Source organism: Lissotriton helveticus, chromosome 12, assembly GCF_964261635.1.
Source record: "Lissotriton helveticus chromosome 12, aLisHel1.1, whole genome shotgun sequence".
Taxonomy (NCBI): domain Eukaryota; kingdom Metazoa; phylum Chordata; class Amphibia; order Caudata; family Salamandridae; genus Lissotriton; species Lissotriton helveticus.
Window position 1 is genome coordinate 365980427 of NC_136073.1, and position 23476 is coordinate 366003902.

Below are 23476 nucleotides of genomic sequence, written 5' to 3' on the forward strand. Positions count from 1 at the left end.
AGGGTGGCCTATAACTGACCATTCTTTACTTTGTAGTTTCTTGTGTAACCTCATGCTAGAGTGCAGATATGCTTTATTGGAGTGATATTAACGTTGATACAACTTGTATTAGTAAGGGCTTAAATTTCACCTTAAATTGAAAGAAAATAAATGATCCTGATAATTTCTAATCGTAGCCTTATGTAAAGCATATCTTGTTTGGCCAAGGTACTAGGACTCTCAATTGCATGGCTATTGCAATCTCACCTGATAGGTAAGCGCTTAAATCACCACCAGTTATGGTTCATAATAACCAAAGTCATTCAATTTACATTTATCAACATTAGAGCGGAATTCATGGAACCTAGGATGCTATTAACCTGCTGGTTTGACTCTCTTTTTGTATATTTTTTAATGGATTGTTTTAGCTTTTGTACAAAATACACACATTGAGCTGACATCATATCATAGATCATAGTTTTCTACCACTATCATATTAAAATATATACATTTTATATTCATTCCTGTCCAAAACCTGAAAGCCCTTCTAAGCATAGTCTGTGTCATGAAATGGATTTCTCCCGCATCAAGTTTCCTACGCTTTTTATATTTCTTATTTATTCGGACTGTCCATTAATCTGATAAAAACACTCCAACTCTAACTTCATCACCTAAAATTGGTTATTCATTGGAATAGCCAGACATCAGTTCTAAGCACCACTTAGCAATCACAAATGACTCTGGGTTCTCCCATTTCCATAACAGCCTACAAGAGATATGGGATATGAAATAATTAAATCTTGTTCTCCTTCATTCCCTGCCACATTCTAACCCGGCAATATCACCAAAATGGCCTTTAATATATCTTGAACCTTCTTTGAAAGGTTTATCTTAGATGTTCTGGATTGTAGGACACAGTACAATAATATGCTGAAAGGTGCCTAGTCCCTCACATTCAAAGTATTTGTGAACCAGATAAGCATTTGCCACTCATTAACCCAGTGGCATAGTGACAACAAAAGTATGCAAAGAATTGTGATCTTTTCAGATTGGCAGTACTAGCCTTACAGTCCAGTTTAGCTACAGAAAATTAGTCCACATGACCATTCAAAGTCCCTTGACCATTTCGAGTTTCTGAATTTATACTTTGCAGCCTCTTCTTCCCTAGCAACCCATAAAAAATACAAGCATTTGCAATGCAATTGGTTTCGCCTTTGAGACCTTATATGTATTTAACCATGCAGCACATTAGCCTGGGTGCTGAAACATCTACTGTTCTTTAACATAAGGGAAAGTAAGCAACAAACTGCGTGACACGCCAGGTATGGGAACACATGGAGAGAAATATTGCCTTTCAGAGAGAAATCGTATAGTCCAAAGCTCTGTTTTTAAAAATCAGTGCCTTCGGTGGTCATGTCACTGAAAATACAAGATTGGAAAAAGTATTATTGTCTACGGGTGCTTGTGGAAGGCAATTTCTATGGACTGGAATCTAGAGAATGCTAAAGTGAATCTGGTATTTTACTGACCTCTGCTGGTCGTTTTCTATCAAGAAAGTTAAATAGAGGCAGTTGCCAGAAACATTAAAAAAAGAAAGTCCCTCAGCAGAAAGCAATTCTGGTATTTTACTGACCTCTACTGGTTTCTTTCTATCAAGACAGTTAAATAGAGGCAGTTGAACAGAAAAAGTCCCTAAGTGGAAGCAGACAAGTCCTAGGGCTGATCTCCAAAGCCCACAAAGTACATACACATACAAGTATGTACTAAAGTATATGCTAAAATATATACAAGAGGTCTAAAGTGCTGGACCTAATAACGAGTTACTGACCGGATAAGTACAAATTAAAACAAATTGTGCTGATTTCACACACTCTAAAAGCTTCAAGGATTCAGTAGCATTTCTTTTCATAGGCTCAAAAATATTATAGTATATTTTTTAACCTATTTTTTTGTAAAATAATGTTTTTATTAATCGGACGAAATCTTGATGTAACTGCTCTATCTGATCATAGTCTATCTGATAAATAGCCCAAACCTCTTACCTGCAGTTTCAGGCTTTTGAACATTCATGGACTTCTGAAAAGTTCCAGCCTACAATAAAACTTGCTTTGACATTCCCTGGATGTTAGATACTCCCTGGGTTTTTAATCAAGTGGAGAGGACAGGGCCTTCAGACATACAATACTTTTGATTTAGAACAACTCAGCAAAGAGTAGCACTTGGGATAATCCTTAATTGCATTATTTTAATGATCATAAATCCCGCCGGAGTTAAAATATTGATTATGTGTTATAGGCAATGACGGCTTTACATTTTATGCAGACATCTGTAAGCTTTGGCTGTACGCTTGGAAATCTTTTGAATAGATGAAGATAAATAGGGAGTGCATTCAATTGTGGAGTTTCTGTTCCTCAGCTTTCCACTTCTGTTGCCTGCTATATTAACCATCTGAAGCGGGCCCCTTGCACACAGTGCAGGGCTCAGCTTTACTGCCACACACATTCTGGCCCCATTTGCTGTCAACCTCCCAACCACCGCTGACGTATTTGATGTCTCCAAGTTGTCTGTACCTTAAAGGCACCAAATCAAACATAATTATTGGGAGTCATTCATATCCACCTTCTCTTCCGTAGATGTTATATGTTAACCCGAATAGGAAATATGAAAGTTTTCCAAAGTCAACTGAAGTCTGCCTGGCCTATCACCCTCTCAAGTTTATCTCAGTGATGGCTCCAATGGAGAGCAGTATCATAATTTTTATGGTAGACATAAGATGATTGACAACTGCCTACGTATCCAGATTTGATCCAAAGGTGTTGGCTACAGTTTGAAAATATTTAGCTGTCCTGTGCATTATTCTAAGAAATTGCATTTAATTTTTATTTTATTTTCATATTCTTCGTAATTATTTGGAGTTTCTTGAACATTTCCTTCGTAATCAACTCACATTACTGGCGGTTATCCAACAGGCAACCAAAAGAAATGGGCCTCTCACAGTTTGTGTTTTTTCTGAGCCTTTCCAAATTAAATACGAATGCTTTTATAATCAAAAAGAGTCGAGTGGTAATCCACCTGATGAGAGACTGCAGTACTTTTGATTAAGTACTTCACCAGATTCATCAGTCTGTAAAATCCAGCTCACATTGCTATGAGAAACCATCTACGCGGCAATTTTAAAAATAGGATTTCATTCTTGCCCCCAGAGCTTCTTTCTGAATTTCCTATCCAATCCTCCACAAAATGTGAACGCCCACAGAAGGAAAGGTATAGTGCATCATTTTCTAAAAACTGTTTGCAAAAAGCTGAATGTTGAACAATCGCACAGGTCTTCACTTAGATTGCCTTCTGTGTTATAAAGCAAAAGGTGTTCTTCAAGTGATGGATAAATTGCATTTTCTTATAAATCATAATAATTAGCTGCTTTGGGAACTTTTTCCCATTTATGGGATTTGTTGTTTCTCATTTCACTACTGCAAGAAGCAATTATTGAAAAGCTGCTTCACCACTTGCCATGAAGACTAGTCTGAAGGAAGGTCAAATGTAATTGCCATTGGAGGTGCTAGGCAGCCGTGTTCCCTTATGTCTCTGTCCATGATACCATATATCAGTTACACTGAGGAATCAATGAAGCAGGCTCCTTTTATGGGTGTTGCAAGGTTAGTGTATTCCCTGGTGTCATGCAGTTTTAGGATGTCACCTATCTGTTCTAATTCGCGGACGTGGAAAGTAAGCTGAGCGCCGCTTGTGTAGCCTTTTTACTGATACAGTGTGGACTTTACTGGGGAGCTATTGGGAACGGTTTTAAAGTTCATTTTATATTGTGATTTCTGATGTTTTAAAAAACAAGTTATTTGCACTCTGCACTTTCCCTGCTTTTGAGGATTAACTCTCTGGTCCGCCGCCCCTTTCTTCCCGTTTGATGCGGAGAGAGTTGATTCGTCTGGATCTCGTTTAAGCCACTTCTGGCTGACCGCCATTTTTAGTAGGTTGATGGTCTAGCCTATCATGGCTCAGCAGGCCACTATAAAATATGGGGAAAACTGAACCCGCATCGGACGTGCGCCGTGGGCGCGCCAAATGCAAGCCCATCTGCACCTGTCCGCACTCGAAACGTTCTCAGCGCTGACCATGCTTTCAGTTTTGTCCCAGATATTTCTGCCCAGCAGCCTATAATACATAATAGCCGAGACACTTTAAGGAAGCTACAATGCGCAGGTAAAATATGTTCTGGACCATGTGGAGAAGTGTGGCTCACTGGTTAGAGGAGGCAGACCTGGAAGCAGAGGTCAGCCCGGGACCAGGGTTCAATTCCCGGCTCGGCGGGGTCTTGAGTCCTAAAATGTCCATGGACTCGACAATTCTCGCTCCGGTGCCTACTCGATTCACGGGTTCACACTCTGCGACTCTGGGCAATAGCTTGCTTAATCTCCACAACGGCCCCTCGCGGCGGGATGCCTGGCTTTCACCTTGCGGATACCCTGCCGGGGTTATCTCACAGGGGACTACCAGGACGGGTTCCCTAAGCAAGCGCTTAGAAACCGCTTGGTGATTTGCGCTATATAAATTCCTGTACATTTACATTTAACCCCCACCTAGCCTGGGGCATAGTGCAGTGCCCGAACTGTGATCTAATTATCCAGGACATCTCACTATCCACCCAAACCCACACCACCACTAAGGCATCTCCCAGAAAGGGTATTATGTGTACTCATAAATGTGAGGTCGCTAATTAAGAATGCCATTGCATTTTGTACGTTTTTAGAATCCAATCGTATAGAGATAGCTTTTATTACTGAGACATGGGTCGATGCCTCCTCGGACCCGGATCTATTCCTTGCCATAACAGCTGGTTTAAAATTCACAAAGTAAATCAGGTAGGGAGAAAATGTGGGGCATTTCCCTCATTCTCAAATCTAGTTCTAAATCTTGTATTAAAGTGAACATGGATAATCAGAACTGTGAAGCATTTGACTTTAAAATTGTACTACATGATCTACACTCCTTTAATGGAATTTTGCTTTATCGTCCACCCAAATCCAAGGTTGCTTTTCTAGATAACTTGGGCATCTTTCTAGCACTCAAAGCTGAACACTCCAATTTCACAGTGCTAGGAGATTTTAATTTCCATCCGGAAAATGTCACTGATTCAGATACAAAAGCACTTATTGATCAGATGGATAGCGGAGGGATGTATCAATTTGTTTAAGGGTCCGACTCATAGAGATGGACACTGCTTAGATGGGATATTCTCAGACAGCTCCCATCTAAGTTGGAATGAGGCTTTGGCCTATGATCTGGTCGGATCATAAGGCGGTCTTATTTGATATAATATTCCCTCAAAAAAATGTGTAAAGGTCCTAGGGAACCGTATGTCAGTCGCCCCTGGAATAAAGTAGAGGCTAGTTGTTTAAATCCTCCTCTATTAGAAACTGTACCTCATTTGTCTACTGACTCTGATCAAGCCACAGCCCAATACCATACCTGGCTGGATTTGGCTTTGTCACAACTAACCCCCCACAAACAGTGTCAACGCTCTAGGAGCACACCTTCAGAACCATGGTTTATTGACACATTGAAAGCCCAGAAACGATTATGTTTTAAACTGGAGAGGAAATGGAGACTTGAAGATAATGCAAGCACTCAAATGGAATATAAATCGTCTCTTCAAACTTATCAGAAACTCATTCTCAGGGAAAAGGCTGCCTATTTCTCTGCGAAAATTACAGCGGCCAACAGATGCTCTTAAGCCTTGTTCACCACGGTAAAACAAAATTGCCAACTGCACCTGATATCAGCATCAGTCAGGAATTCTGCAACTTGTTAGCAGAATCTTTTTAGCGCAAGGTCAAGTTTGTTTTTGACATGTTTGTGCTTCAGGATAACTGCCTGGCTCAGACACAGTGCCAACTTAATAAGGTTCTATCTATATCTTATGATAAGATACAAGATCCACCTAATTAGCTACCCTGATCCTCTCCTCTTTTACCTCTATGACCGCTGAACAAACCTCTAAACTTATTGGTGTAATTAAATCCGTCCACCCTTCAGATCCATGTCCCCCGAAAATTTTGCACATTTCTCCTGAAATTATAGCTATCCCATTAACGGTGATTTTTAATACTATGATCACAACAGGGTATTTCCCAATGGAACGGAAGAAAGCCTCCAGACTTCCATTTTTGAAGAAACCCGATTTGGATGCTAAGGAGACTCTCAACTATAGGCCTTTATCAACGCTCCTGTTCCCTGCTAAAGTGATCGAGAAGGCTATAAATTTTGAACTTTCCTCATTCATCTACGATAAGGCTATTCTGGACTCCTCCCAATTCGGATTTGGGGCTTACCATAGCACAGAGTTGACTCTTATCACTGCCACCGCGGAGCTCAGGCAGATCTCAGACAGTGGGGGGAGAGCAGCTCTGATCCTCCTGGACCTGTCAGCGGCCTTTGATAACTGTTAATGATGGGCTGCTGCGGGTCCGGTTAGCTTCCATTGGGACCAGGTGCTCTGTCCCTACTGGAATCTTTTCTGTCTGAGCGGTCTCAAGAAGTGGTTCTGGGAAAATTGTTTCACCCTCTTTTATGCTGCGATGCGGAGTTCCCAAGGGTTACTCCCTGAGCCCAATGCTCTTTAACCTTTACATAACCCCCCTTGCCAGACTAGTAAAAAGCTGTGGATTTACCCTTGTGACAAACGCGGACGACACTCAAATTGTCGTCTCGGTAAGCAGTCCTTCCGCTCAGACAGCAATCAGTTTTCACGACAATTGTCTGAAGTTTAATTCATCCAAGACCGAGGTTTTGGTGCTCGAAAAAAATCCTTCATTCTGGACGGATAGCTGGTGGCCGGTCCAACTTGGTTCTTTACCTAGTCCAGTTCAAATATTTTTAACACCCAGCTATCCTTTGAAGCACAAATCAACTCGGTCACTTCGGCCTGCTTTGTTATTTTGAAAATGCTGAGGAAAATCTTTCTGGCAATACCTATGAACTTGAGGAAAAGGTGGTATCGGTGCTGATATCCTCAAGACTGGTCTATTGTAATGCCCTTTTTTCCAGTGCTCCTAAACGTAGTATTAAAAAACTTCCAACTGCTCAGAATGCAGCAGCAAGAGTACTGCTAGGTATTTCTAAATCTGACTCTGTTTCCACAGCCTTAGCCTGTCTTCACTGGCTACCGGTAGCCAAGAAGATCCAATTTAAATCACTCTGCATCGTCTTTAAATCTCTTAGTAACTTGGGGCAAATTCAGTTGGCGAAGATTTTAAAGCCATATACTCCTGTGAGATCCCTTAGATCTGCCAAATATGGAAACGTAATGTTCCTAGAGTCAGCAGGGCTAGGTGGGGTGGTAAAAAGTTCACGGCCACAACTGCCTGCCTATGGAACTCTTTGCCAAGCACTCTAAAAAAAGAAAAAAGAGCCCAGCCTATTCAAATTTGGAAAGGGCCTTAAAACCTGGCTGTTTATGGCATAATTCTCACGTCTTAGTCCTGATCTGTACATATTGAAGGCAGCGCCTAGACACCCCAGGGAATTTGTCGTGCTTTATAAATTCCTTATCATCATCATTCACTTTTAAAACCTATTTGCCTGACTGTAATGGGGTTTTGCCAAATTTAATTGAAAAGTATTACAATGTAGGGGGTAATCCCCATGCAGTGTGAAGGTTGTATTACAAAAGCCAAAGGTTTACCTAGTTGTATGCTTTCTGCTCCTCAAAACTTTTTATTTTTGTGAGATCTCAATACCCCATTAAACATTAAATCATTTTCAGCAGTCCGGACCATGGGTGTTTATAAATCAGAGCTGCAATCGTTCATCTGGAAAACGGAAAATAATTTGAACCCCACTACTTCCAAAGCTGTTCCACTTGCTAATCGCCTAGGCAGGTATTAACAGCTGCACTCAGAACACTAGCTGGTGAACCAGGAACATACAGGATGACTGGGAGAAGGGGGTTTTACGGTGGACAAAAGATGAACATGGGCATTTTTGTGAACCAGGTGTAGTGTGGGAGTAGGGATGAACCACACAAATTTTTTGTTGAGAAGAGGGAGAGTATTGGTGGGCTGAACCAGTGGTATTCAAGTCATGTGTTAAGAGGACATTGGGGTGAGCCAGCACATTTTTTGGGAACAAAGAATGTTAGAGGTTCACCAGAGCATTAGCAGTGTCATCTTTGGGCACAAGGGTATATTGAGCTCAAAACGTACACAAGAGATAAGGCAGTAAAAACACATAATAGAGTTTGCAAAGGATCAGAGAAGTGAAGTTGAAACACGATAGATGATCAGTAAATGTGACATGAACCAGACACAATATGACTTTTACTGGACATCTCCAGATGAACACAATGGACATGGTGTGTGAACTGAAGCCTGTGAATGATCAACCAGAGACATTTGTTGTCATCTTTGGTGCTAAAGCTGAAATAGAAAAGAACAGTGGCAGGTGGCGCATTGGTGAGAAATAAGAGAGGCCGGGTGCATGTAAGTCTGGAGGGAACCAAGAAAATGCCAGTTCATCTAAGGGTGTTTAGTGGGAAGTGAGGGCGACTGATGAGCACTATGGTGAGCCAATGATTTTGGTAATTGGGTTTAGAGGCAGTGGGGAGTAGAAGCAATGGCATTTGTGGTTACATTTTGAAATCTTGTTGGTGTACCAGTAACATTTAGAGGCTAACCATCAACAAAGAGCATGTGACAAAGGGTGGAAACCGTTTACATAATGGAAACACTGGTGGGTAGTGAATTAGTGACATGGGTGTTAAATAGCAACAGTGGGACAGGCCTCCAGAGGTAGTAGATCAAATAATCGATAACCTTGAACATTTAACCAATGACATATGGGCGTGTACCATTCCCAATAGGATAAGGGGACATGGACATTCTGGGACCCATGGATGTTGGGGTGAATTAGTGACGTTCCAAGGACTCTAATGGGGAATGCCAGTTGATTTTTGCACATGAAGTAGAAAAAGCATGGTTAGTCTATTTTGAGAGACAGACATAACTCGAAAGAAGTGAGCTTAAGCTTGGCTTCTAGGAACAGAACTACCTCATTTCTGCAGAATTGGTGAAATTGTGTGGCTGCACTAGTGGTATTGGGCGAAGACTCCGGGGTTTTGTCAGTGAACTGGTAAAACTGCGAAGCATTATTTCTCAAGTGCAGCAAATAAGGATATTTTCATACGAAATAGGTCAGTTTGAGTGAAACCAATGTCATTCGGAAGTAATACATGCTCATGTGGTGATGAACAAGCTCTTTTAGGTTTTTCCTAGACAGCACATGAGCTGTTGTTGCAATATTTCTCGCACACAAAAAGAAATCTTATTAAAACTGACATAGCGCCTGCTCCATACCTACTGTTACTTACCATTGGTTGGCTTCCATCTCGCGCTCATTTCTTAGCTTCTTGTTGATCAGGGCCAGCTGCTGATTCCCCATTCTCTTCGGTTCTTCTGGTTGTCCATGGAGCTTGGACTACGTACAGTTTCCTTTCTCTGCGGTAAGTGCCCTTCCACTGGCCGCCACTTGTAGAGGTACTTTTTTTTATTTTTAATCTATTATTCCTTAGTAGTGCATGTGTTTCCAGGTCCTCTATGCACCTTCCCTGTCTCACCTACCCCCTCCCGTTTCGTCATTGATTGTTGCTGTCCCTCGCGTCATTTTTCTCCCCCCGTCTCAGAAGAAAGTCTCAGAAGAAAAAGCACCATGATGGCCAGCGCTGGACACGTCAGTGCTTTTTTCCCCTTCACTTTAGCTATGATGCACAGCAGCTCACATTGCTGTGCAACAAGTTTAAAAACATTACTAAAGACAATAGATCACGCATAGGAGAAACCTATTAGTTTTGCCAATGCTTATTCTGTTTGTCCTTTTAAGGCAGTTGCCCAGTAACTTGCAGGGTACTTCAGATAAAGAAGAGGAGGTGTTTTATATATTTGGGTTTGAACCATGGACATTAGATAGGTAATCAGGTGGAAGCTGGGATACCAAGACGATATTGGGACGAACAAGGGTTATGAGTTCAGCGTGCCAAAGTTATGTGGTTCGTAAACTGGAAACCTATCCAGCTGATGACCAGACGCCCCCTCCATGTTCTAGAAGGCCATAGAGACCTGAGTATTAGAATTGTTTTCCTCAGTTTGGGGAATTCCTTAGTTACCCCCATTTTGATTTGGCCAGGCGCTACATGTTTTCATTGATATAACCTAGCCCAATATTATTACAAATGTGTAATCAAAGTCAGATGATATCGCCGCATCAACCAGTGTGAATTTAGAAGTACAGATACAGAGGAGGATCCTCTAATAACGCGGAGGAGCGTCACCCCACTGCTCTATCAGCAGTGCAAAGGAAAAATAAAATGATAGTAACAGAACGTTATTTTTAGTATAATGGAGCCAGGTTAGGCTCGCGTCAGAGGTAGCGGTGGTTGGTGCACCATAAGTGCACATGACGGTTTGGCCGGCCTTCTTGGGCCGGTCCAACTGTCATGCGCACTTAGCATGTTCTCCACCTGGCTGTATTGCACATCCTGGTTGGAGAACATGCAAAGGCTCCCAGTCCCTGTCTGAGTGCCGAACCGTCGGCGCTCATACCAATCTCGGCGCTGCTGAAATGCTGGTGACGGCATCGTTGTGATTGACTGGAGGAGTGTGCGATCCTGTGTGCTTCCCGGAGCCAGGAAAACAGCGAGGACGGAGGAGAGGCGGCGGCTGGTGACTAGCAGGTAAGTCCTTTTTTTGCCTCGGTAGTCAATAAAGCGACTGCTCATTTAAACAAGGAACGTTCCTTTTTTCTGGTATTACATGCTGTTAATAAAAAGACTTGCCCCTCACGACATTAAAATGCCGCGCTATGCAACCAGTATTTCTTTTCGCACATAAGGCGGTTGTGTGTGTGCACCTTTGAGTTGCTGATTACTAAAATTACAGAAAATGATTGCTAGTTCTGATTAAATTACCATTTCACGTGGTGTGCTACGCTTTGATTGCACAGCCCACGAAGTGCAGGTGTGGCTGTTAACATTCAAGTGATTTTTTTTTTTTTTACCGAGATTTTATGATGTTATGCTTTGTGCTCCGAGTAAGTAGAGAACATTTTAATCATTTTATTTTACAACATGAAGTTTATTTTTGGCTGAATTGACCACTGAAGCTTTTCTCTGTTTCTGATGTTTTTTCCAAGGTTCGTTGCCCTTGTTCTTAGAAGATGCTCTCTAGTGGGTGAACGTTGTTTGCATCACATGGGCATCCGGTTCTCAGTCCTCTACCGCGGTTATTATATAGTTCTGACACTCACAATGAATACTTTTTAAATTTATAAACGCAGAACAAGGAAGCACCACAGATAACTATGGTGGTAAAAACAGAAAAACGACAGGTAGACAACACAATGGTGTAACACAATCGCATGCAACCACAGCCTTCAAACAATGATGATTTGACAGCCCCTTCTTCCAGATTATAAACACCAGTCTCTGAGCCTCTAGTCCTGATGAAAACCCCAAGCAAACAAGCATTTGCAATGCAATAGGTCTGGCATTTACGTGAGTTTAAGCTATTGGCATTGTAAATGACAAAGCCTTTTATTTATGTTTTAAAAACTAAAACAAATATTTGCAATGTCAATAGCTGAAACTCTCGTAAATGTGAGACCTATTGCATTGCAAATGCTTGTTAGATTAGTGATTCGGCCTGGACAGCAAATAAATTAAATAAACAAGAGCGGCCGCTAAAGTAAAAGCGGACCGAGCTGCAAATAAATAAATAAAAATATTGCTTACCGACTTATGAAGGAGACCGTGTAACTCTTTAAGTAAAAGATCAAGTCCTCATGGGAGGTAACAAATGGCGACAGGGCGGTAACAAGAAGGGACTAACAAGCCTCATTTTCAATCAGAAGCCAGCATTTACAAAGGACAGTGACACCAGCCAATCAAAAATATGGGCAGAGAGAAGGCGAGGCTTCCACTGCAGACTCGACTACTGCTTGCTTTGCAGAGTGAGTAGTGCATGCGCGCTGCCGCTAGGCTTGACCTAAAAAGCAAGTTCCATGAGGGTTGAAGAATTTTAACAGCAACCGTAAATGGAGGGCGGGAACCCTTCCAACATATAACTAAGTTGAATGGAGAGATTTTAAAAAAAATCGAAACCTGGAGGCACAATACGTCATAAAAGGAGGAACTCTTGCTGGGGGTTCAAAGATTTGAGGCAGGCAGGTATCACTACTCCTGCAAGAACCAGCACTGTAAAGTGTCGGCTGAGCGTTTTTTTTTATCTCCTCTGCACCAGAAGCAGTGTGAGAGACTTCATGTCTTTTGGAGAAAGAGAAGTCTCTGGATGTATGATGATTGAGCGATTTGGTATCATGGACTGGGTTGATACTATATAGATGTCATCTTTGCTTTTCTTTGGGGCTAGCTTCTTTAAACTTTAGTCACGTTCAGCTGACCGGGCGTAGAGTTATACCCGGCAACATCGGGCTTTAGGAGATGGGAACTCGCCAAAGCCTTAAAGTTCATGACTGTGACTGGATTGCAGTTTTTGATTTTTCTTTAATCTGCAGCTTCACCATCATAGATTTATGCTTGACCCTGGCTTTATTCTCAATTGTTCCACTATAGACTCCATCCAAGATGTTGCCACGTGGGTTGAGTATGGGTGCAATATGGCCTGCCATAAGTATTGCCCCAAACCGCAGGAAAGATAAAAGGAAATAAATAGCCACATTCAATATGATCCTCACGTGCTTTACAGACTTTAAATTGTGACACTACAGCGTACCTAGTGTAGGTTAAACATACGAAAAACCTAAAAAAAAAATCTATTTTTTTGGCTGCTCCTGGCCTTCTGCAAGGTACTGAAGTACACCATAGCAAGAAAAAAACAAGAATTAAAATAGAGAGACTGCTTAGTCGACGTACCAATGCACCTGTCGTCCTGAATCTCCTCTGCACTTTCATCTGCTTACTGTAAAGATGGAGAGAGTCAGGCAGATTGAAGGAAGCTTTCTTCAAAACCACTGAGCCTCTGATTATTCCTGCTACCGAGCCAGCAGTGGTGCAGTTTAGGTTTCAGGTTAAAGAAGTCATCCGCAAAAGTCAGATCACTACCATTATGTAGGAATGGCAGTGCTAGATGCAAAGGAGCACAAGGTTGAGTAGTCAGATGTCAGGACCGACCAGTCAGAGGCCAGGTGTCAGTATATTTCACCACATGAAACTGCAGAGGAGAGAGAACAGAGAAGGAACTGGTGAAGAGCAGCAAGTTAGAATAGTTGTGTTGGCCTAGGCGCGAGTGTGAGCATGTGGTTGTTTCTCCCGTGTCTCCTGCCGGTCTTCAAATCTCATCTGGGAATAGAACTTTGCACAAGCTTGGGCCAAGAGATCCTTTTGTTGTTTAGGAGGACAACTCCTTTGTTTAGCAAAACCTATCCTTTCCAGATGGATTGCCCAATACCTTGTCTCCTGCTATAAACCCCATCGCACCTTTGCTTGTCTCGGCTGTACTCAGACATGATGTGTGGAGTACACATGTACAGTGGAAGACCGATTCACACGAGAGATGAGAAGATGCTCTTGAAGCTTCTGCCTCTTTCGCTATGACTTGGAATGGGTCCATCTGCATCCCTTGAAAACATAGGGGCCATCTGTAACTAGGTTGCAACTCTTCCTTATGGTCTCCGCAGGCATTGCATTCGGATATCTCATGGTACTCTCTGTACATGGGCGGGTGGAAGTAGTAAGTGTGGGATAAGAACATTGAGCCACTGTGACACATGGTTAGGGTAGGAGCCACAGTGGGGCTAAAGCCAATAGGGCTAACAAAATATAAATAACACTTAACCTTGCTTGATGCATGCTTATTCCATCAAAGAAAATCAACTAAGGTAGCTCTTCCAAGGAACATTCCCATGATTTAAATTTCCATGCCCACTAACTGGGTTTTTCTAATTACACAAAAGACCTTTGCTTTGATACTGGTGTTAGGTTGATGTCATGTTCAGATCTTTGTTACAGACACCTTTAGCTGCCTGTTGACTACTTATTGTTTCCACCATCATACATATATTTAGAATGGCCCTTGGGTTAGCACTGTGTTTTTTGTCTGTCTGAGGCCTCTGCCAAGTGTTTGTTGGCTTTCCTCGCGATTCTTGTATTTTCCCGCACTATTTCTGTTTCAGCATTCAATGGGAGTGTGTCCTGTCCAATTGTTTCCACCGGTTGGCCCATCTCCTCCACACTCACCTTTGCTCTTCCATTGCCCCCTTCACCACTCATCACCCCCTGGCTCCTTTATTATTTATTTATTTTTGCTCTGAGTGCCTGAGAGATGGACACTGCAGTCTGTCCACTCGCTTTCCCTCTGTTTCTCCCCAGTGGTCCTGCAGAACTCCTACTTGACCCCGCTTCCTGATACCCATTTATGGTTTTTTTCCCCCTAGTGGTTCCGGCAGTTGGAAAGTGCTACCGAGATGCTTGCTTTCTAGTTTTCGCACTGCAGCACACTTTATTTTATCTTTTTAGTTTACCGTTCTAAAATGGGCATCCGTCAAGTTGGAAAAGTAAATTAAAGATGTTAAGATGGCGGCTGGGGCGTTTGGATCCATGAACATGTGTCATTCTGCACGCATAATTAATGAAGCATGTGCATGTTTCGTGGGAATTTTAGAATGACTTTAATTGAAAAACCCATTCCAAAATGACTGTCCATGTGCCGTCATGCAGGGGTGGCCAATTTGGATCTTGTCTTAGGTATTGTAAACAAGAATTGGCAAAGTCAGTAGCTCACACTTAATAACCGAGACCTATTGATTTGCTAATGCTTTATTAGTAGAGCATCCATATGGCATTTCTGAGTTTCTGTGCAGTTGCTCATGTCCTTTCCGAAGCACTTTTATTGCTCTTTATAGAAGTTTGAAACTAGCGAAGCCTGCACACACAGTATGGTAAAGGGTTAGAACAAGTTAGTGACTTCTGGTTATGGATCTAAGTCTGGGTGCTTTGAATAGTGTGGCGTGTGTGCATACTTTGGAGTGCAACATGACAGTCACATTACCAGCTTGCTGCTAAATTGGTGTATTCCATTTTTTAAAACATTCTTTTTATTGAACATGCTCATCACTTAACATCAGAGGAAACAGTAGATAACGGTTGCAGAGATAATCACAACATAATATAATCAGAAGGTCAATTCTCATCACTAAAAAGCAAAACAGATGGATCATTTAGGAATCATACATTGTTTTAATTGTAAACAGAAGGTGTGCTCATCATTTACACTTCATTATCTTAACTGCGAAAATTAGCCCACATTGTGGGAATGCCCTCTACCAAAGTTTAGTCTCCGAAATGTCTGCCATGGGTTCCATACTTTTTCCCATTTTTTTGATGCATCCCCTACTGCGGTACACCACTTCCTCCGCCCTTTGACACCAATCCAAGTCCTTTCTCCAATCAGCCACCGATGGTGGGAGCCGCGACCCCCATTTCCGTGCAACATTTCTTTTGGCAACGCCCGCCGCTAGTGTCAGCCATATCCGGGCATGTCTGGACCAGTCTTCCTCACCTTGTATCATAAGCAGTAGCCCTTTCGCCTCAATTGGGACCTCTACTGAAAGTACATGTGACATGATAGCGGTTACTTCTCCCCAATATCAGCGTATCAGTGGGAACTCCCAAAGGATGTGATAAAAGGAACCCATCGCCCACACTCCCTCACACACAGGGGGTCTCCCACTGTTCCTATTTTAATATTGGTGTATTTCAAGCGGTAGATTACAACATCGGAAACCTGCATATATCATAATGTTTCAAGATCCATAGTTACAGACTGGTGGGGTGTTTTGTTACGGTTGTCCTAGCATCTGACTCAAGTTTGTCACAACTTTTAATGTGAAGGAATCCGTGAATTATCAGTATCCGAGTTGTTAATTGATTTCCCTCCATGGCTTCTGTTGCATAAATATACGACTTTGTATATTATGAAACTGACGCGGTGATAGCTGTTGTAAAAGCAAATCTGCATCTGGATGTGACATGATAATGTTTCACATATGGAATGAAAAAGCAGCGTTTTAGAAACGAGTAATTAAATGTGTTATTTTCCTTCGTTTATTATTATTGAAAGTGACAGATCAATGAACGCCTATTAATTCCAATAAGACACAGGATCTTTTTCTGCGCCTCTAAACACCCAGTGTGACACTTAACATAATCAGTTCCCAGTAATGCATCACTCTAATTAATCATAGACAGGGTAGTGCCTGGGCTATATCTGAGATGTATGGCTTTTAGTTCCAAAGCATTCCCTTGTGCTGCCTTGGCGTTCAAGTGGATTGGCTTGTGGTTGAGGAAGCCCAGTTGCTCATGTCATGACGTTGTTTAAAGACTCTATGGCCTGGTGTTCGTCACTAGTCGAACACTCCCTACACTACAAGAACCAAGGATTCTGTATGTATTTATATGTATTTATCTACTATGGCGCTTTAAATACTCAGTGGTTCAAGAGCTGATGTTTTCATGTTCAGCACTTTCTACACCACTAGAAGCAATGAATATACATCTTTATTTATCTCATGTACCTAGATTGCTTAGGTCGGCTGCATTTTTAGAACCTAGTACCAAAGACCTAATCTTAACATGTACTTTATGAATAGTGGTGAAAATTGTAATTTTATAGGACAACTAGCAATTAGTTACAATCAGCTAAGATTGTATATGTTTATGACATGTCATGTGTATGGTAATATTGTGATGGTTTTTATTAACTTAAAACAATAAACGATTGACTACTAGTCTAGCGGTAGCTGACAGATGTAGCATCAAGCCTGGCAGCAGTCTTACAACAATGCTGAGTGGGTTCCATCTGGGCAAAGAGCGATGGGACACCACCAGATCTACTATCGTGGGATGGTGTAGTTGGCCCATCTCTTCCTCACACCTTCAGTATCCTCTGTCATGTCACAGCCCTGCAGAGAAGAGATCATCACTGTGGGCACATCATGGTTCTATTGTGACAATGGAACATGATCGCATAACAACAAGGAGGAAAACGCACACATCCTTCAACGGTCCTTAACCAGGAGTCGGCAACACTTACTTTAGGGGTCTTCAGCTGTTTAGACCATAAATAAAGTTTATATAAATTTATTTGGGTACATTTCGCATTTTAAAAACCTCTGTAAATGTGAAAGAATTTGCCATAAAATGTAGTCTTTTCTATTTTTTGTTTTTTCAATAAATAAAATATTTCATAATCTGTGTATTTGTTTGATGTACACTTGTTTCTGAATATTGTTTTTAGGTTCAAGTCCTAAAAATTACTGAGCCCGCGGTCTCTGGCTACCCCTAATGAAACAGCGCAGCCTACAGAATTCAAAAGGTTACGAACTGCTGTTCTGGATAGAAGCCAGCATATAAATCTTTGTTATGTTTATTCTATCATTCTTCTCTGTTCACATTTTTATTGAAGGGATTTACTTCCAATCTGAATTTAAAGCAATAAGGCAATTTTTGATTGTAAGTAAGGACCATTCAGCCCCGTATCTATAGGCACTAAGACACTGCTCTTTTATGCAAATGGGACAATTGGAAACCTAAGATTCTTTTTTTTCTATAGCATTTTTTTATTGGTATTTCAAAACATGCACATTCAATATCAAGTAAAAGGAAACCTAAGATTGTTGTCCTTGTGGAATCTCTCGATCATCTTAACTACATAAAATGTCTCATTATTTCAATTCTCTCTTCTTCCAGGGACCTTTGGAAAATGATGTGATGGTTCATGTGGCCCTGATAGCAGAAAGCCAACGGCAAGTCATTTTTTGTCTTTCAGGGGATGTGGTTTCAGGGTGAAGGTTTTTTGTGATAGACTTTCAGCTCAAGGCATATTTCCTTCACATCTTTTATTTGGAGTTAAAACAAGTGAAATGCTCATTATTTTTTCTTCCTTGGTAAAGGGAAGGTGGGAGAACTGCAAAATACAGATATGTAGCTGGTCTGCTGCAGTGGTCTTTTTGGACGTGGCATGGAAATAGAATAGGGCAGCAGTTCTTAGCCTGGGGGTCCATGACTCCTATTCAATGGGCGTGTGACTGTTTAGAAAATTACATATGTATTAGCAGTCGTTTATAAATAAGCAAAATTGAACATTTTAAAACGCTCTGGAAATGTGAAGGAATTTTAACTGGGAGGTTAAAAATGTTGCTGTTATCCGTAGCTAGGTTCGTGAGAGCAGTGGTGGCACAGCAAACCTAGTCTAGGGTGGCCCATTGGTGGCAGTGGCGGCCGCCACAAACAAAGGGTGGTGGGTGGAGTCGTATACAGGAGGGGTAGCGTGGGGGTGTTAGTAATAATTGTAGGAGAGTAGGGTCTGCTATCCTATGGTCACCCCAAATTTTTGCTTTTTGCTTCACTGGTTTATGACTTAATGTGGCTGTGGGCCTGCTAATCAGACCCACAGCCTGCTGTTCTCTCTCTAAATTAATGCCAATGCACATTAGGTGCATTACGAAATTGGAACTGGTTCACCTTATTGGCCCCTGTAACAGTGTGCCCCAGGTACCCTGGGCATAGGTGCTTCCAACGCCTACCAGGGGCTGCAGCACGTATTGTGCCACCCCTGGCCTGGCCTCCATATTTGACACAACTGGCTGATCACTCAGCTGGGGTAAGTCGGTGTAATCACCCCTTACTTAGGTATAGTATGCCTATATCTAACCTAAAATGGACACATATGTTCCTATCAGTCACTCCTATGGAAGGCCTCATCAATCCTGGAGGCAGAGTGCTTGGAAATATGTGAGATGGTGCTCTGGCATGAGCTGAGCCTGTCTGCAGCTTTCGGAACCAAGTCCTTTAGCTGTTCCATGATACTGCCATACCATATACTCTTAAGTGCATTATGAACCTCGCGGTTAAATGCTATCTTTGGTTTGGCTTTATCAAAACATGTTGAGTAAGGTGTCATACGAATTGGAATACTATCCCCGCGCCAGTTCTGGCGACGGGGGTAGCATTCCACCCTTCTAGAGGGACACGACGTGTACATAACCTGCAACCCGGGTAAAGTTAAACATGAGCCTCAGCATCACAAAATGGATGCTGCCACCACAGACACAAGTCTGACCTCCTGCTGCTGGGAGTCCTTCCAGCGAGGGAGGCTTGGACAAAGGGTTTCCTGCCTTGGGAGGTGCTAGCACCACCCCAGACAGGATTTTGTGTATTGGGTAGGACAGGGCTGAATAGAATCAGACATGCCTGGGGCACACAAGGTGTCCCTGTGCATATGCCAGTTCAAACCGGTGCTGGGGCTCTCCAGCCCCAGTCTTGGCGCGAAGCTGGACAAAGGAAAGGGGGTGTAACCACCCTCCTTCCTGGTCCCACCCAGAGGAAGGACCTAGCAGGTAATCCGGCCCCTAGATTTGGAATAAGAGTAGGAGCTGTGTCCCAGGAGTTCAGATCATCCTGAACTCGACTTGAAACTAAGAAGAAAACTGGACTTCGACATTCTGCTGCAGAGAACACTGAAGAGAATCTCCCTTGTGGCCAAGGAGTGACCACCCTGTGAATACAGGCACCAACCAGCAACTCGACGTCTGCTTTGCCGCCGCCTCCTGCCGGAGCCCGAGCCCAGAGCCCGACGAGACCCAGACTCCCAGACATCTCAGAGCCCGATCCACAGTCCCTGCAAAGAAGAGACCCGTGGAGGCACCGAGAGACGTGGGACCGGCCATCTCGAAAGACCCCTGAAAAGCTGACTGCGCAGCACCCGAGGCACCCTCGACGCTGTGCTTTGGGGTTTGAGAAGCCCCACCACCGAGCAGCATTTGCACCGAAGATCAGCCCCCCAACATCTCCACGATCTGCGTGGGGCCCTTTTGCACTTTGCCACTCGACGCGCCATCCCGGCCACTTGCCATGTGCCTAGCGGCCATCTTGGCGACGAAAACTACGACTTACACCGCTGGTCTAATTGCTCCAGACTGGCCCTTGCTCCCCTGAAAAGGAGCACCCGCTCTGACCTTGCTGGTCCGAGTGAGAAGCTTGCATCGATTCCTGCGTGGCTTGCATTAGCCAAGGCCTGTTTGCTCCGATTAAGAAGCCGACACCGCCAACAGCTAGAGCCTTCGTGGGACAGCTTGTGACCAACGCCTGGACGTCCTCGACCTCTTCGTGTCCACGTGGCTGCAGAGACAATCTTCACTTCTTCACCTGTTTGCACCCGACATTGCCTGGTTCCACGGTAGTCACTGGCTAGTGACTTTGAACATTGTCCCCACTGCTTTCAGGTCTTCACCTCTTCAGATCCACCCTTGGATCCACCGGGACTCTCCTCGACGACCCGCCTGCAGCATCTTCAGCTCCAAGCACCATCGACCTGCGTGACGAAACCCGACACTACTTCGCACCTGTGCACCCGCTTCCTGTGGGTGAGGTAACTCAGCAACGCCGGTGTTCCCACACTGGTATACACCTCTAGTGCCTGTGTCTAAAGTTTTATCCTTGTAGGTCCATCGGAAGGTTCCTTAAACACTAACTTTGTAACTTTTACGCACCATTGACTTAACATTGGCGCATGCGTGCACTTTAAGCACTGCACCCGAGTCCCGCGGGCCTTTCCCGACTTCATCACTGCTAGTCCCGAATAGCTCCAGCGATTCCCCAGGCCCTAGGCCTCCTTCCTTTCCCATTGGTGGTTCTTATACCACTATTTTAGTATATGGTTTAAGTGGCCCCTAGGGCTCATCCATATTGTGCAACTTTTGTGTATTTAAACTGTGTTTTGTTTTAACGCATTTGCTTCTGTGCTCATAAAGAGTATAGGGGATATTTGTAGAAATAAATCTATATATATTTTCAATATATATCTGTGTGGTGTCCTTTCATTCGGTATTCAAGGGGATTGTGTATGGTAAAACAGCTTGCTTCACATGCCTTTACAGAGTTTAGCCTAAGACTGCTTTGTCCACGCTACTAGGATAGCTGGTCTATAAGGTTGACTTACAACCAATCATCATAAGGGTTGCTTGGCATGGTACAAGGTGATCACTAGAACTAGTGAGCATCATATACCAGGCCAACTTCTCACAATAATATATTAACAAAAATAACTTATCTGAAGCTGCCGGCCGCTTCACACACCCCGTCGCACAACCTGTCCTCTTCCTGGCCCTAGCAACCCCTGGGATAGACTCCCATCCAATCTCCATGTGGCTCGGAGAGGAGCGTGGAGAGTGGCCTGATCGGGCTGGAAAGACTCTCCGCTTAGACCAGGGAGTCTGTGGGTTTCTCCAACCCGGGCTGGAGAAACAAAGTGCACATATGTGTTTGACCGGCCTGAGATGGCCTGTCTAAAACATATACGCACTTAGGAAGGGCACATAGCACTCCTCCTACCCCTCCCATACCTCCGCGCTGCCCCGCCCCTCCCTAGAGTACTGGCTCAGAACTGGAAAATGAAAAATAAAACAATGCTATAACATTGTTTTTTGTTTCATTTGCTGGAGGTGGGGCGATGCTCCTCCACCATTGCGGAGGAGCCACTGCTGATTGGTGGTCTCAATACTGGTATGCAGTAACAAAATGACAGCATGCATTTGGGGCAGAAAGACACAGTGGTACTCTAGAGTCCATAGCATTATTTTGTCTGTTAGCAATAAAGTAACATTTTGAAAACCTTTCCATTAAAATTAAAATTCCGATTTTTGTATATAATTTTGCTTGAGAATGAAATAACATATTTCATAATTTGCCTGCTTGATAAATACTCGTTTCTGTATTTTTATGTACTGCGTGGAGACTCAAGCCGCATCATAGTTGCTTATGTGGAAGTCCCTGGTTTCCATTAGTAATTTAGTAGGGGTCTGCAGAAGTCTAAGGGTTTAGAACTGCTGGACGAGGGAACAAAATGGAAGGGGAGCTGCCGCTGCCTACCTTAACTGGCATACGCTTGACATCCTACTGCAGTAGGAAACACATCTGTTGACGAGACTACTGTAGATTCCTGGTTTAGCGCCTGTTTCTTTGCATCTCCCCACTTGATGGCGTTTGATCCTGGAGTTAAAGATGACAATGAGGACTCACGACCTCAGTAAATAGTGCTGAGGTGTTCTGTGGCAGTTTGCACTGACATATGTCCAAGCCCACTTCTATAATGAATTATTGGTCATTATATTTCTGCTCCTGTCTGGCTCGAAGGGTCCAGGACCTTTAAATACTGCAGTGAATAAGGACGGTCTCGTGTTCGGCTAAGTGCTATAATGTGTTTTTTTTAAAAAAAGAATGTTTATTGTTCAGCAGTCATGAGGTAAATCGCCCGTGACTACGGTATATCCCTATATGGTGTCATTTCGCTTTGGGGGATTTACCTGCATTTTCATTTTTTATGAATTTGGCTTTTTTTAATGAACTGAGCAAAACTCCTAACATTCCACAAAGCATGTTATATTATTTTCCATTCGTCCAGTAGTCTACCGATAACCGCTGTCTCGCAATGTGTCAGACCTATAACATATATATTTGAATACTCCGACATACATCTTGGTTTTATTTAATGTTCTGCTCACAAACTCTGCTCTTTCCAAGTTTTCTAATTACTTGACTTTCCCTTTAATCATCCATTTGATGATATAGGAGGTCTATCATTTTCTGGAATTAACACATTTCTCAAAAATGTTTTCCAAGTGTCCCAAGTCCTGAATCACCATTTCGTCCCTTCGGACCTCTGTTAGTTCCTCCACTGTCGACTACTTAGTAAAGTCTCTCAACCAATCTGTCATGCGGGGGCTTCTGCGGCCTTCCATTTACTATCAATTCGAGGTCATGTTAACACCGTGGCTTATTTTACTGCTTTCTTTATCATTTTATTCTTAATTTTCAGTGGAGTAAACCACAAAAGACCAGACTTAAGTGTGTTTTGAATTTTAACTCCTACTGATGTATCTAGTCTGTGACATATTTCATTCTTTTACAGAATGCATACACATGCACCCAAACACTGTGATAAAAGTTAGCTTTCTCTTGCTCGCATTTGGGACATCTTCCTTGTCTATTAATTTCCATTTTTGTTGAGTATCAGTGGTGTCGTGGACCTCCTATGTTGAATTGAGTCCATCTGAACCTGATGTTGCTAAACACGTCTGCTGACAGCTCGTACGCGAGGTTCTAGGCTGGTTCTAGGCTGTTTCCGACAGTCCCTCTTCATGGTCCCTGTCCCGCTCGTACTTCGCTTTTACTTGAGGAGTTGGTAAGGAATCCCTTCCGGCTTTGCATAATTGCATGATTAGCTTATGAGTGCATTTAGTGTCAATCAGCGTACAATATATAGTGGTAATTTTAGGTTCCTCCAGAAAATGTGTCCACATACTCTAGTCTTCTTTCCCTAATCATGCATATTGTAGGACTCTGTTTTTTCCATGCCCTCAAAAGTCATAATTTCACCCCTTGGGTATAGGTCTCCAATTTGCACCAATCCTCGATTGCTCT

At 42.9% G+C, this 23476-nt stretch overlaps 1 protein-coding gene across 3 annotated transcripts in view; it reads left to right on the forward strand.

Moving 5' to 3' along the window:
• PHKB (phosphorylase kinase regulatory subunit beta) overlaps positions 1 to 23476 on the forward strand; it is a 1437099-nt gene that overhangs the window by 1033952 nt on the left and 379671 nt on the right. For all 3 annotated transcript variants that reach the window (XM_078669366.1, XM_078669365.1, XM_078669367.1), the window contains one exon: positions 17747 to 17802. In XM_078669366.1, coding sequence (XP_078525492.1) covers positions 17747 to 17802 — 56 coding nt within the window. The remainder of the gene's footprint in view (positions 1 to 17746; positions 17803 to 23476) is intronic.